Here is a 13,575-nt window from a genome sequence, read left to right on the forward strand (position 1 = left end):
TTATTAGCAATGTTCTTCCGACGTCTGATTTCTTTTTAAAAAATGCGTTTCTAAAGTGCATAAACTTTTGGGATTGACTGTATAGCCAATACATCCTTAATAGAACACTGAGAAGACTGCTAGGAAATTGTATGAGTTACAGACGATTGAGGATTTTAATCAGAGAACATATTTTATGTATAGCGAGCACAGGCGGCTTATTGGGTCTATTCATGGGATTTAGTATCATCTCGTTGGTGGAAATTATTTATTTCTTGACTTTACGATTATGGTATCGGTTGTACAAAATGAAAGCTATCCCTCGTCGTCAGACTTTTCACGTACAACCTTACGAATCAAATATAAGAGGTCTTTATCCGTTTGTACATTGATTTCATTTGTAAAGAAGCGATTGCCGATTTTTGGAAATGTACCTCAAATATTTTAAGAATATATTTTAAGCGAGTATCTGCATTATATGAAAGTTCTTTTTCCTTTACTACACAACAGCAATAGCATAATTTTCCTAAGTATTCTATAATATCATTCATTTAAAAAAAACTAACTCCTGATCTTGTAATTTTAATACGTAATTATTTATGCATTCGAACCACAATAATCTGTCACCGTTTAATGTTCTTTTTTTCCTTTTATATTCCACGGACGCGGGATTAAAGTAAAAATGGCTATTATAAAGAAGTTCTAATTATTATTAACGCATAATGAGACAGAATAAAATACTGCACGAAGGGAAAGGGAGAGCTGATCAGAATGTTAAATGAATTTTCAAAAAAAAAACGTACTACTTCATAAGTATATTTTTCTCCTGAAAATCGTGTCCGCAATCACTGAATTTCAGATGTTGGCCATCGTCGCTTGACCGGCAGTTTTAGCGTCTACAATGTTGTTGATAACGACGGCCTTGAGAATCTACATCTATAATGTACTGATTACAAATATTGTTAGGACATCACAACGTAACTGCTGAAAACAACCTCGAGAACCTGTAATTTTTTAACAGTTCAAGTAGAATAATATAGATTGCTGTCCTTTTGTAAGCAGAATAAAGTTTCGAGAGTCATTTGATCAAGAGGGCCCGACGCATTCCAGATGCCCAAGTATTAGATTACAATATTTAGTTGAGGACCGATAATGCGACGTTGGACTCCCCCCTGGGAGGAAGTCCTGAACGAGTCTGATTTGCATAGTCAGTCTAGCAAAGACTTTCGATTGAGCTATCTTGGATAAAAATTGTTACAGATCTTTACGTAATTATTTGTTTAAATGATGTAAGGAGCTTGGGTAGTTTTGCAAGTTTTGCTAATTTAATAGATACATTCTGTTTCATCGCCTCGCTATCGGAGTCTATCCCGTTAAGGGCGATAGATTACTGCAGATAGGATAGGCGATTTTTACTATGCGCAGGCGTGATTAACCCTTTAGCTAGAATAATTCTAAAGGTATGTATACTAAAATTGAGTTCCTATTATTCAAATCCCCGTAGTTATTCGATATAATATCGTCGAATCAGTTTTACTACAACTGCCGGAGTTGGTTACGAAATAAGAATAAATTTGTTTCCCTTACTTATTTGCAAGAATCGTTTCAAAATTATAATGAAAAATTAGCAACGCGCAGAGGACGTGAAATCAGCTCTTCCAGATTTTTGCGCATTGCGTAATGTAAACAATATTTATCAAATTTTCGTCTGGAATTTTATGCACGTAACGAAGTACATTGTAATTGAAAATCGAATTATGTAAATGATAATCAGTTTATGTCAGCATTTAGAATACGTATCTAAAGTGATAGAAAATAGATGCATATGTATGTAGACGTCTTTTTAAATTACTTAAAACATTAGCAGTCCTCATTTATGCATTACGAATATATCTTTTTGAGACATTAGACTAATACGGCTATCTCTAATTATACCGTTTCAAAATTTATTGCTGTATTCGTTTATGCATTTATATTCTATCACAGAGAAAAGTTTCAAGTATCTTAAATTTTTGTACACATAGATAATAGAAATTTCGTAGAATGCATTAATTATTAAACAGTCAATTAGGTAAATATAAACCACATGCTTCATTGAGAATAATTAATACCTACCATTGCGATACAATGACCACAATATGTGATGAATAAAAGATATTAGATATTTGTTTACTTCAAGGAACTATAATTTAATAATTACTTTTCTAAACTATCTACATAGATCAATTTTGCAAAACAACCGTATTGCTATGAAAGATATGTGATGCTAAATGTCTTACCTTTTAGGTCGAGCCCTCAATGAAACTTCAATTCTACTTGGATAACATTTTCACGAATATATTAACACGATGACAAAATATGTTGGCAATTAAAAAACGTCACTTTACACAAATTCCGGAGATCCGATCACTAAACACAATTCAGTATTCTTGACGGCGCCATATTCATTTCTCCATGACGGCGTGGTGAACGAAATTCTGAACATCACGTCAACTTTAGTCACGTGCCGTGCAATCACTATTTGACTGGAGTAACGCCGTTTATCGAGCCCTCTGCGCATGTGTAATCTGAATCGCGATGATTCAAATGCGTGCAATGACTTTTTTATTATATCAATGAACGCGCATTTCGAATATAAATCTTTGTCAATTATCCAACACCTCAAGCTGATAATGTAAAGTTTGTTAGATATAAATTTATTTGAAAGTCTTCCAGAATTTAACGTCTTTACCGTCGACTACAAAATTCGATATCAAAAATATAAATATCAATTGCAAAATCTATGAGAATCGGAAAGTCGATGAATAAAAGTAAAATTTTAGATGGTAAAAATTGTATAAAAATGATTTCGGCCCAATAAAATATTAGAAAATAGTTCGGGCATGTGTATCACTGTAGTAACAACACGCATTATCTACTGAATAAAATTCACGTGAATCTTCAAAAATGAAAATGTCCCGTGGACATCATTTATTATTATATACCTAAAGTCTGATATAATCGTGCGCTAACTTTTTAATCGGTACGGTTTCCTTATCTAGGCAATAATCAATATAATACATGTTACATTTAAAATTATAATTCTAGTTATATTGACAGCAGACTAATCTAAAGTGACAATCTTTTTTTTTCCTTTACGACTGTTCCTTCATACAAAAACGGTGTTCGCGCAAATGCGCGCATATGTACGTGTATTATACACATTACAAGTTTCTTCGTAGTGGTTCCACCACCGCGTGCCATTTTACCATTATTTATTTTCGGCTTCGTTTTACAAATGATTTCTCTTAATTACATCGTTCTAAGTTAGACGTATAAATTCCTCCCCCTCGATCTAATGTCAAACAAAAATACCACGGAAGTCGAAGCCAAAGGAAAACGAAAGATTGAAACTTAATAATTTTAAAAAAGCGCATCGCGGAATACAGTTCACTTGATTTATAACGTTACAATGATAAAAGTAATATTTTTCTTTAACCACAACCTTCGTCCTCGACACTCTCACGGATTCGACGATGAGAGTGTCGACAGACCGTCGAGGTCCTCCTCGAAAGAACGGAAATAATAATTAATTTCGTCTTCCTTATCGTATTAGGGTTTTATGTATAATTTTACACACTTACTGTAGTTTATTAGAAAGTGCGTAAATCTTCCAAATTTTTTACAATGGCAAATGAAAAAATATCTTGATAGATACCCTGAAAATAAATTATTATGTTAAATATACAGTCTCACGTCGTTAGATTCATGTTTACCAATGTTCCTTTTAATTTTCTTGTCGTCGCATTAAAAAATTACAATGCTTCTCCCTTTTTTCATCTCATACCTCATCATCTTTATTTCCTGTTCTCCTGTACCATTTATTCACTTCTATACGTTTCTTTTCAAAGTAGGATGTTTCTTTATTATCTTACAAAGAGGCCATTCAACTCTTCCCGAGCGTCAGAAATCTATATCCTCAAAGACATCATCTCTTTTCCACATCTTCTAATCGCCCCCACTTCAGAAGACTTAACAATACGACAATGAACAGATAATTTAATAGGAACGTGTTTTATTATCAAAAATTCGTATGATCAGCATTATTGCCCATACAACGTGGTGTCATGTAAAAATTAATCTATACCGCGATAGGACTGCATATTTCCTTGTTCTATCTTTCATGTATCCTTCCTGTTCTTCTTTTTTCCTTTTTTTCCCTCCTTATTTAATTAAGAAACTCCGTAAAATTGCACGCTATGTCTAAGTTCTATTCATTCATGATTTCCTTCCACGTCTCTTCGCCACTAGCTTTTTTTATTATCTTTACGAATATGTTTCTACATTAATGCGGTATAGTCCGTACCGTATACCGTGTACTCGTATGTTTTCCTTCTTTTTTTTTATATATTTTCCTTATCTTCTACCATTCCTCTTCGTTTGTTCTTTTCCTGTTTGGCTAGACGACGAACATCGTTATCAAAAGGGGAGAAAGAGAAAGAGAGAGACAAAGAGATAGATAAAAAAACCGGAAAAGAAGAAAGAGAAATGGAAAAATTCGTTTTCCCTTTGCTTGCGCACAATTAACGAGAAAAGTTTTGTACAAAAAAACCCTTCGACTTTCCTTCGAGCACGGACGAAAAATCTGTACATGTTACAAGACTTATACAATATATACTTATACACATTTTTTACGTATCTTCGCCTCGGTACGTCCGTTTAATCCCTATCTGGACGTCAACTCTGCTGTCTGTTGTTGTCCATAATTAAAAAATACTGTTGCGAGAAGAGTTGTTATTTTCCTTTTGCTGTTTATGATCCAGATAAAGATTAATCTTTCAGTGAATGACGTGCGCGAATTAATTAAGCCGTCAGTCCTTCGGAGTCAGAGGAAACGTGATAAAAAGGGTCGAACGTTTTAAGGACAACGATCGTTTTCGATGGTTGTTATCGGCATGCAAATTCATACGTCACTCTCTTATGTTCCTTTGAAAATCCCATGCACAATTACAAAAGACTGGTGCACTTCGTAATGACCCTGAAACCTCGACCCTTAATTTTCAAACGATTAAGGAAGGATTCGTTGCTGATTAAATTAATCGACGCAATGTTAAACGGAACGCAATAAACTGTTGGTTTCTCTTTTCTGCAGAATTATTATCTGTGATCCAATGCGCGTGTATGTATGTACAATTGAAAAATCAGATAGATCACGGGTACATGTTAACTACGAGGCTGAGGAAAACGCTTCCAGGCGTTTTTTGATTAAAATGGAAGCTCCGAATTTTCATTTCGTACATATTACAGTACATTATCTAAGGAGCGTAGTAAAATTGCCAGGAGTCACGCGTAACCGTGGGGAAAGTGTCTATCGATTTGGATTGAAAATGTTGAACTTGCAAAAGGGAAACGAGGAAACGTTTATGTATAAATGGCACCGACCAATGCTTTTAATCATGCTCTTAACAAGATTGCTTCATATACGGTCCCGTAATCTCCTTTGACAATTTCTACGACGCGATTCATAAACTTACTTATTCACCTAAGACTTCGTTACTTACAATCTTGATCGACCTTACGCGACGGCAGGTCTTTCATCAACGTAAGTATAATATTATGAAAGTGTGTTACAATTCGCTCGAAAAACAGGGCCCGGAGACTATATTAATTACAAAAGATTCACAAATTTCTACTAACAGTCGAGAAACTATCTGGAGGAACGGTCACGAAATTCATTCCAGAATGCTGCTCGACGTTGCTCAAAATTATTAAGAGGATTCTGGGGCAGACTCTGAAAAGTGTATTGAAATTTAAAGGGAAACAAATGATCTTATAGATTACATCTTAATTATTTTGAGCACTTTGTAGTAAATACACAAACAAATAAAGAATCGTACGCTTGCTTTTCGTGGTTTCACTTGTATACAATCGAATAAAAGTGAATCGGTTTATAAAATGCTACGATTAGAGCCCTCCTCTTCGACCTGAAGACATCGTACAATCGGTAATAAATATATACAGACTCTGTTCTCCCTCGAAAGTAGTGTTACATAGTGAAACAATAGAAACGTTTACTCCGAATGGAAATTTCTTCTTTTAACGCATGGCTTACTGTTTTCGCTATAAAACGACTAAAGTGATTGAGTTTCGAATGGAAAACAATTCAATTCTACCCAGTATTTCTATAGCGATTGCTGTGTAACGGGCGTCTGAACATTCAACTATTAAAAGTTTAGATGTGACAGTGTTAAGAGAATTGAAGTACGCCACTCAGTCTTGCAGACAAGAAAATAATAAATCAGGCGAAATGAAAAATTCAGGGAATATCGAAGAGAAAAGTTCTTCTAATCTAATTGAAAATACTGTAGCAGGTATTATGACCACATTAAAGGTAAATTAAACGTAATAGCATTATCTTTATTTTACAAGTTATAGCGATAAAAACAAAGTAATCCCCAAACCCAGGCCTCCCGTGTTAAACCATCCGACCTGCTCAACGATTCGATTGTAGGGGTGGAACACTTTATGTAGTAGTCCTCTCAATAGTATTTCTTAATTAAATATTCATCAAATATTATCAATTCATACACTGTATAAAAGATTACGGGATATCACCGAGCCATATATTGTCGCCTGTACCCGTAAGTTTCAGGCTTGATTCATTCGTAATAATGAGTCTTGATTTATTTCCTTCGTCCTTTACACAAGAAACGATAATGTTTAGACGACAACACGATCTAAGATTTTACTTGTGGATCCTGTTGGCGAACTCGTCCTCGCGAATTTTAGAAGATAATAATTTATTTCATGTATGTGTACAGCAGCGAGGGGAGAAACATAAATTCTATCCAACACCGTTTAAAAAATATTGGAAAAAATGTTTAATCGCGAAAAGAAAAATACAGTCGACAAAGGTATTCAAGGAACAGCGTTTATGTTTGCGTACAAAATGGTTTAAGTGGTATTCCGATTGCTATCATCGACACCACGAGTTACCGACCAGTCGGAGCTGTGGGACCGGTGAAACCTCTCCTATTTTTTTTTTTCAAGTTACAGACCGAATCGATTCTGATTCACCGCTATTTTTAAGAGTTCACAGCGACAGTGTTTGGCCATCGCACTTAACAAGTGGGGATATAAAAATTAATTATGTATATATCGTATAGATAATCTAGTCAGCTATTTTTGCCGTTACAAACTAGCAACTATTTTTAGTAACTGATATCCATTATAGTTCACGGCCTTAAAATTAAAAAACAGATTAGTCTGCTCGTCGAGAGATATTCACTATTATTTATTGCAGCTCCGTGTAAGATAGAAATCTTCCTCTCGTGGCATTATTCTTCGTCGTCATTGTCACTTCTTTTACGTTCATCTTTTCAATCGTGGTCGTTGTCATTGCAGTAACGCAACTGTTTTTCTTTTTTCTCTTTATTGTGATCCCGAATGACTGGACGGAAGAGGGCTCGCTCAAATTGCGATTATCGTTCCACTCCACGACTTCCGTTCCAAACAATCACAAAAGGAAAGTACATCTTAATACCAATCGATAATTTCGTTGTTCTTAAAAGAATAACTATTATTTTATCAATGATTATTCATTTCAAATGAACAGCCGACATTAACGTGCATCGATTATTGAACTCATTTTTAATTCATTATTCGTGATAAGCAAGGGCCGAGGTTCAGGCATGTGTGTAAAATAAATTTCTTCTTCAGGCCTATCGACGTGTAATTTTAACATTCGATTTTAAAACACTTGTCTACGTCGATCATAAATATGCATAATTTGCACAGTTTATTAGTATCTGTGTGGTCATGTTACCAGAATTTTCTGTCTAGCCAAGAATTCACTCGAAGGTATCACATATGCTTCTTTTTTTATGATTCACTAGGTCATGAAACCCCATTGCATTATCTGTATGTACTATAATCTCATTTCGTTAAATTGTATTCAATGTGAGGAATTACGGTTACGCGAAACCTCAAGAAAAAGAAATAACGTAATTTCACGTTTAAAACTCAAAGAAAGTACTACAATATCTGTAGGACGATTGTTATTCGATCAGATGTTAAAACGTCTGCATACCTCGAGTGAGAAAATATGAAACAGATTTACTACTAATTCTTGCCTCGTTAATTCCTCCTCTTCCTCCTCCTAATATCGTTTCAGAACCACTCATTCACAAAAAGATCTTATATCGTTATTACCGGAGTTGGGAGATTGTTTCGATTTTCTACGAGCCGTGTGTACTCTTCCGAGTCACGTTTTACGAAAACATCCAGCCGTGAAAACTACTGGCGAATCTTCTTCCCTCTTCTACCTTCCCCCTTTTTTCATCCGTCATATATTTAAAATACCTCCGACTGTCACCAAATAATTGTCCCAGAGAAAATCTGCACGGACGACGTGCTGTTCACCCCGGAGTCGTGCCTCTTCCAAATGTTGTCTACCTTCTCCCTTACATTTTTTTTACGTTCGTTTGTATACGTTCGCACGCAAGTGTATCGTATTTTAATTAGTATAGTTTTTGTTTGTTTAAAAAGGTTAAAAAATTAACCCCTTTACCAGCTCCTGAAAGGTATTCTCTAGCTGAATCATTTAGGCTCTGGGAAGGTCACCTGACACTTGTAGACTTCTTCGAGCATTACCGCTTGGCCTTGACCTTGGCTCACGGTAACAGGAGTCGTAGCGTTCACCACGACAACCTGTTGACCTTGCTGCGCTTGCTGGGGTTGCTGCTGCTGCTGCTGTTGCTGTTGCTGGTTACTGGCGTTCGCTTGCTGTGCGTTATTCGCATTATTCGAATTCGGATTTCGGGCGGTCTGCCCGTACTTTTCGTGAATTGCACGATGACGCTTTAATGCAAAGCGATCAGAAAATCCAATTTCGCATATATCACATCTGCAAGGCGAACGACGTTGATTAGTGACTTAAATTAAACGACGAACACACGTTCAAGGTAACGATGCGCTACCTGTGCGGCTTTTCACCAGTATGAACTTTCGCATGATTTTTCAGATGTGTAGCTTGATTAAAGGCCGAACCACATATATTACATCTGTAAGGTTTTTCACCGGTATGAATTCTTCTGTGATTCCAGAGGGTCGAGTGTCTGGCGAATGTCTTTTCACATACTTCACACTGATAAGGACGTTCACCGGAGTGGATTCTTTCGTGATTTTTCAAATGTGGACTTTGCGAGAATTGCATACCGCAAACAGTACATTTAAAAGGTTTCTCGCCGGTGTGCACTCGTCCGTGATTTTTTAGATAAGCAGCTGTAAAAGTGAAAACAAACGTCGTAAATCATGTTCCTGGCGTTACCTTGATTATTCGGTAGGGTTCTGGTTTGTTCACCTTTTGCGAAAGCTAAGCCACAGACTTCACACTTGAATGGTTTATCTCCAGAATGAAGTCTCTTGTGGGACCAAAGCGACGAGTATCTGGAGAATGTCCCGTCGCAAACGTTACAGTGAAACGGCTTCTCTGCCTGATTTTGGCTGTTCTGTTTACCGCCTGCAATTAAACAAATACCCGAATTCTTAGTATTCCTCGAAGGGCCAGTTCTACAAACAGGTATGCTTTGAGATGATCAATTGCTCCCGTAGCATCCGAGACACTGGATTGTGTATGGTTCTTTAGAAAATGTTCACTTTCCTGATACGTCCAAAAGGGAACTTTCACGTTAATCAGTATAATATCTCCTTTTAATGCAAAACTCATGTTTTCGACTAAATTATGTAGAAGTCTGAACATGCGGGTTACGGAAGTTAGTGAGGAAAGTAAAAACTAGAGTATGGCGTCATCATCATTAAACCCAATGACTTTTGTATTGTTATATATGAGTGATTAGCTGTGTTGAAAGTATTAAAAGGAATTTCTCGTGGCCTATGTCTTCAAATAAACAAAGTACATAAACTGAAATCTAAAATAATTTCTCGAACATCGACGATGCTAATTAGTGAATCTATTATTAGTGAATCAAATTCATAAAACTGTCCCTTAGGGGAGATCTCATTCCGTGCAATGATTCTTAAATGTAAATATCGACAATGCTACGATAATGGAAACAGAACCAATGCAACAGATTCAAAATTTTCAACATTACAGAAAACCGGCGAGTGCTGAAAACTTTGTCTATCTACGACGAATGCATGCAAACTGAAGATACTATAAATAATAGAGAAAAAGCTTATTGTGCTACGTTTGTATATATTTCTGCTATGAATCCCCGAAATGAAAAGAACAGACGGAACGAATAATGGTAAGTTATCTTGAATAGTTTTAAATACTGACAGTGTGATAATATTTAATTTTCTTGAATAGGACGTGAAGATTGTTTGAAATTTTGAAAGATCGACGTAATCGCCACTGAATTGTGGCGCGAGTGAGAGATACGCTATAAAATCTAAATCCCTTATTTCTTTTTGGCTGTAATTTTTCCGACTTACTTCCTATGATGATGCGGCCTGTAGCCTTGCAGCCGCCACACTTTGCGAGGGAACTGATTCCAGAATCTAGTTTTTCGTCGTGTTTACCTACCATACACCACCCGATGTACGATCATGATAGTAATGCAATGATAAGGATAGAGGAAAGATGATTATGAATCAAGAAGAAAAATGTTTTCTCTTTTCTGAATTCTTAATACGCGCCTCTTTTCAAGCGGTATCTAATGGTAAACATTTTTCTTCAACTTGCATGAAGCCTGACAGTAGCAATTTTTACTTACCAATGAAAATAATTCCTGTGCCATTGCACTTGTGACACTTAGTAACACTGGTGACACCCCTTCGTTTTACAGGATGATGACCAGGTTTGATAGCTGCACAAACGAATGATTATTATAGTTTATTCTAAGTTTATTTATTAGAGGAGGAATTGATAACAAAATTCTGAAACTTACTCTTCTTAACTTTAGTAGGATGATGTTCACAGGGGTCCTCGCTGCCGCAATCCTCACAAATTTGCACTTTGGGTTTCTGGTGCATATTCGTTTTGTGGCTCTTCAATTCTCCTGGTAATGCGAAACAAGCTCCGCACACATCACAGGTATACGGTCTTTCTGGTGTGGTTGCAACAGTCACCGTCGTAGGTGTTTGCACGACAACTTGCTGCGGTTGTTGTTGAAGATTGCTGGGCGTTGTATTGTGAATCCGTTTGTGATGATTCAGCAAGCTCATGTGTCCGAAGACCAAACCACAAATGTCACATTTGAATGTGGCATTGGTCGCGGCCGCGATGCTCATCTGGTTTAATAATGTGTTATAACCGACGGGCTGCACATCAAAACGATAACAACCCTTGTCGTCGGTTGTGATCGCACCGATCGTGCTCACCGCGTTTGTTTGAACCTTTTGCAGCATGTTGACATTGTAATAAAAGGGAAAGTCTGCAGTTGCTGATTGCTGCTGAGACTTGTCCTCCTTTTTGTCGGTTGTAACGTACATCTGTTGAGACTGCTGCTGTTGGGACTGTTGACCCTGAGCAGCTTGTTGCTGCTGTATTTGTTGTGGGTCAAACATTGCTGCCTGTTGCTGTAAATCAGTATCGAATAAGAATTTTTTATATTTTTTCGTTCGACAGAGATATGAAAAAAATATTGAAATGCAAGATCTGATCTAAGTTATCCCTATCAATGTTTATTCAATTAATAACCTGTCTCTGATCGCCGTAGCTCGAGTTGCTCTGCTCCGTCTGAGTGAAACTGTTGGTTTGCTCGGTTTGAGTAAACATGGAACACTTCACAGGCTGCTCGATCGGTTGGCTCTGTCAGACAGTTAAGTGGCCATTAGATATTACAGGACTATTGTGTATTGTTGCTTTGGAAAACAACCACGTTCTACAATGCCTTGTTTCATTCAACATGCTACACACACCGTTGTACGTTATGTGCATCGAGCATCAACGAGAAGCTAATAAATACCAATGAAGAAACCTTGTCCCCTTTTTACTTCATGCTGGTATACGAACGCTGCATACCTGTTGTATTTGATCAGGACGGGTTGTGTTCAACCACACCACGTTGTTGCCATTTGATTCTAGGGCCATTGATGTGTTGCCTTTGACCCTGCACAACCAGTAGGCATTCGTCAGTCAAAAAGACAAGAAAGGCAGATGATACATCAACGCGAATGCAAACCATGCTCTTTCTTCTAACAATGGCACACCACAGTAGCATATACATATACGTATATATGTATATATATAAATCAAATCTTACGAAGAAGTTCGATAGAAAATAGAGAAACCAGGTCGAAAAACACAACCGCAATATACGACGATACTCACATGTGATAGTCTACACGGGCGCCGCGGGTTATATGTCTGGATGCCAAACGGATGATCTTCTAGTTGCCATGACTGCGGCGCGGAATGCCGCGCAGCTGGTCACACTAATCCCGATGCTCGCGATACCTTAATAAGTGGTTTAGATATTTCGTCCTATACAACATCCGAGAACAAGTTCCTCGTGTCGGTTGGGCCGTGGTCGCGGCGGAAAATCAATGGCGATCGATTTCAGATGCTATTGATACACTGTTTCCGTTCGCTACGTTGGATCCCGCTAAAATTACCACTGGTCACAAACGCCGTTAAGCGATATCTCGCCCGTATGCTTGGATGCCGCGAAATCAGTTTCAAGTTACACGCTTGTCAACGGGCAGCGTTGACCCGCGCAGATCATGTCGTCCAAGCGCGGTGGCGGCTGCGGCGACTGGTATACGAAGCGCGGGTTCCGCGGTTGCATAAAATTGGCGGTACCTCCGGCTTTCGGTATTCCGCTCTCTGCTCGGTTTCAATTCCCGTGCGGGTACAGCCACGTCGCTGCGTACCGTGGCTCAGGATAGGCCGTTGCGCGAACAAGCAGACAGGGAACCGTCAACAAACTCCACGGTAGCCATTACACGCGACGAGGATAACAATGGGCGACACGAACGCGCGCTGCCCCTGATGCCTTTTTCCGAAGCGTTTTCGGGCGCCTTCCGTGAATGCAGCCGAGCACCGCCAAGGTCAGCTCCCGGTGACGCTCCAGAGACGCCAATGCCCGTTACACAGCGCAATCTCATTGGTCCTTGATCCACTGTCGTCGGTTTTCATTGGTCGCTACATATTTTACAAGCGATGCTCAGGAATCATTATTTATCTGGTCTTGAAAGTTGAAATATTGTCAAGATTTATCTGCCACGTGTTTAACATAATTTTTTCACATAATATTATCTAAAATCGTTTCTAATTATTTGGCTTATTTATGGGAATGAATATAATTATCTCCAAACGAATTCACACAAATGAGGTTAACGAACCGGATAATAATTTGAAATATTTAATACTTAGTCATTTATATAGTAGTATTGCAGATTAAATAAGAAACTTGGCTTTTTATATCGATAACGAATGTAGGTGACGTGAAAATGTGACTTCAGATTTTATATTCACAAGTAATTGAACTGTTTCACGTAAGATGACGCGATGCAGTTTTTCAAAACCGTCGCAACAGTTTGAATAATTTCCTTCACGTTGCAATACAATGCAATATTGATAAAGGCAATGATTTTTTGTTGTTAACTCAAAATAAACCTTATATTTACATGATTTTCGTTTTTTAGCAGTTT

General features: G+C 37.5%; 3 protein-coding genes across 8 annotated transcripts in view; 1 reads left to right on the forward strand and 2 right to left on the reverse strand.

Moving 5' to 3' along the window:
- Positions 1–767, forward strand: part of LOC108623898 (pickpocket protein 28) — a 7,388-nt gene extending 6,621 nt beyond the window's left edge. The window contains exon 12 of the mRNA XM_026812690.1: positions 184–767. Within this exon, the coding sequence (XP_026668491.1) occupies positions 184–371 (188 nt within the window). The 3' untranslated portion in view covers positions 372–767. The remainder of the gene's footprint in view (positions 1–183) is intronic.
- LOC108623921 (uncharacterized protein KIAA2026) overlaps positions 1–2,471 on the reverse strand; it is a 14,417-nt gene extending 11,946 nt beyond the window's left edge. Inside the window, exons 1-2 of one of the 2 annotated variants that reach the window (XM_026812679.1) lie at positions 2,259–2,471; positions 783–915 (exon numbers count right to left, since the gene is read on the reverse strand). The gene's annotated coding sequence lies outside the window, so the exon portion shown is untranslated. The remainder of the gene's footprint in view (positions 1–782; positions 916–2,258) is intronic. The other variant, XM_018022787.2, reaches the window with a different exon arrangement.
- Positions 2,472–2,916: 445 nt separating this feature from the next.
- LOC108623946 (zinc finger protein 665) lies at positions 2,917–12,967 on the reverse strand. Of its 5 annotated transcripts, XM_026812692.1 has the most exons (10): positions 12,254–12,967; positions 11,945–12,032; positions 11,621–11,731; positions 11,302–11,499; positions 10,869–11,211; positions 10,695–10,787; positions 10,414–10,500; positions 9,320–9,478; positions 8,937–9,240; positions 2,917–8,863 (listed from the first exon to the last, which is right to left on the reverse strand). In XM_026812692.1, coding segments are annotated over exons 1-10 (1,692 nt in total). In that variant the 5' UTR covers positions 12,256–12,967; the 3' UTR covers positions 2,917–8,556. The 5 variants fall into 5 exon arrangements, with proteins under 5 accessions (XP_026668493.1, XP_017878343.1, XP_017878344.1 ...); XM_018022854.2 differs by having other exon boundaries at positions 10,869–11,499; XM_018022855.2 differs by lacking the exon at positions 10,414–10,500 and having other exon boundaries at positions 10,869–11,499; positions 12,254–12,964.
- Positions 12,968–13,575: the final 608 nt, after the last annotated feature.

Source organism: Ceratina calcarata, unplaced genomic scaffold (genome assembly GCF_001652005.2).
Source record: "Ceratina calcarata isolate Rehan_Ccalc_2016 unplaced genomic scaffold, ASM165200v1 scaffold294.2, whole genome shotgun sequence".
In the NCBI taxonomy this organism is placed as follows: Eukaryota; Metazoa; Arthropoda; class Insecta; order Hymenoptera; family Apidae; genus Ceratina; species Ceratina calcarata.

What these genes read in the sequence shown, in the direction of transcription:
- LOC108623946 (XM_018022854.2), bottom strand. An exon ending in GTCCTGATCAAATACAACAG is followed by an intron (nt 11,732 to 11,944) that starts GTATGCAGCGTT and finishes ACTGTCTGACAG; the next exon opens with AGCCAACCGATCGAGCAGCC. An exon ending in TGGCTTAGCTTTCGCAAAAG is followed by an intron (nt 9,241 to 9,319) that starts GTGAACAAACCA and finishes TCACTTTTACAG; the next exon opens with CTGCTTATCTAAAAAATCAC.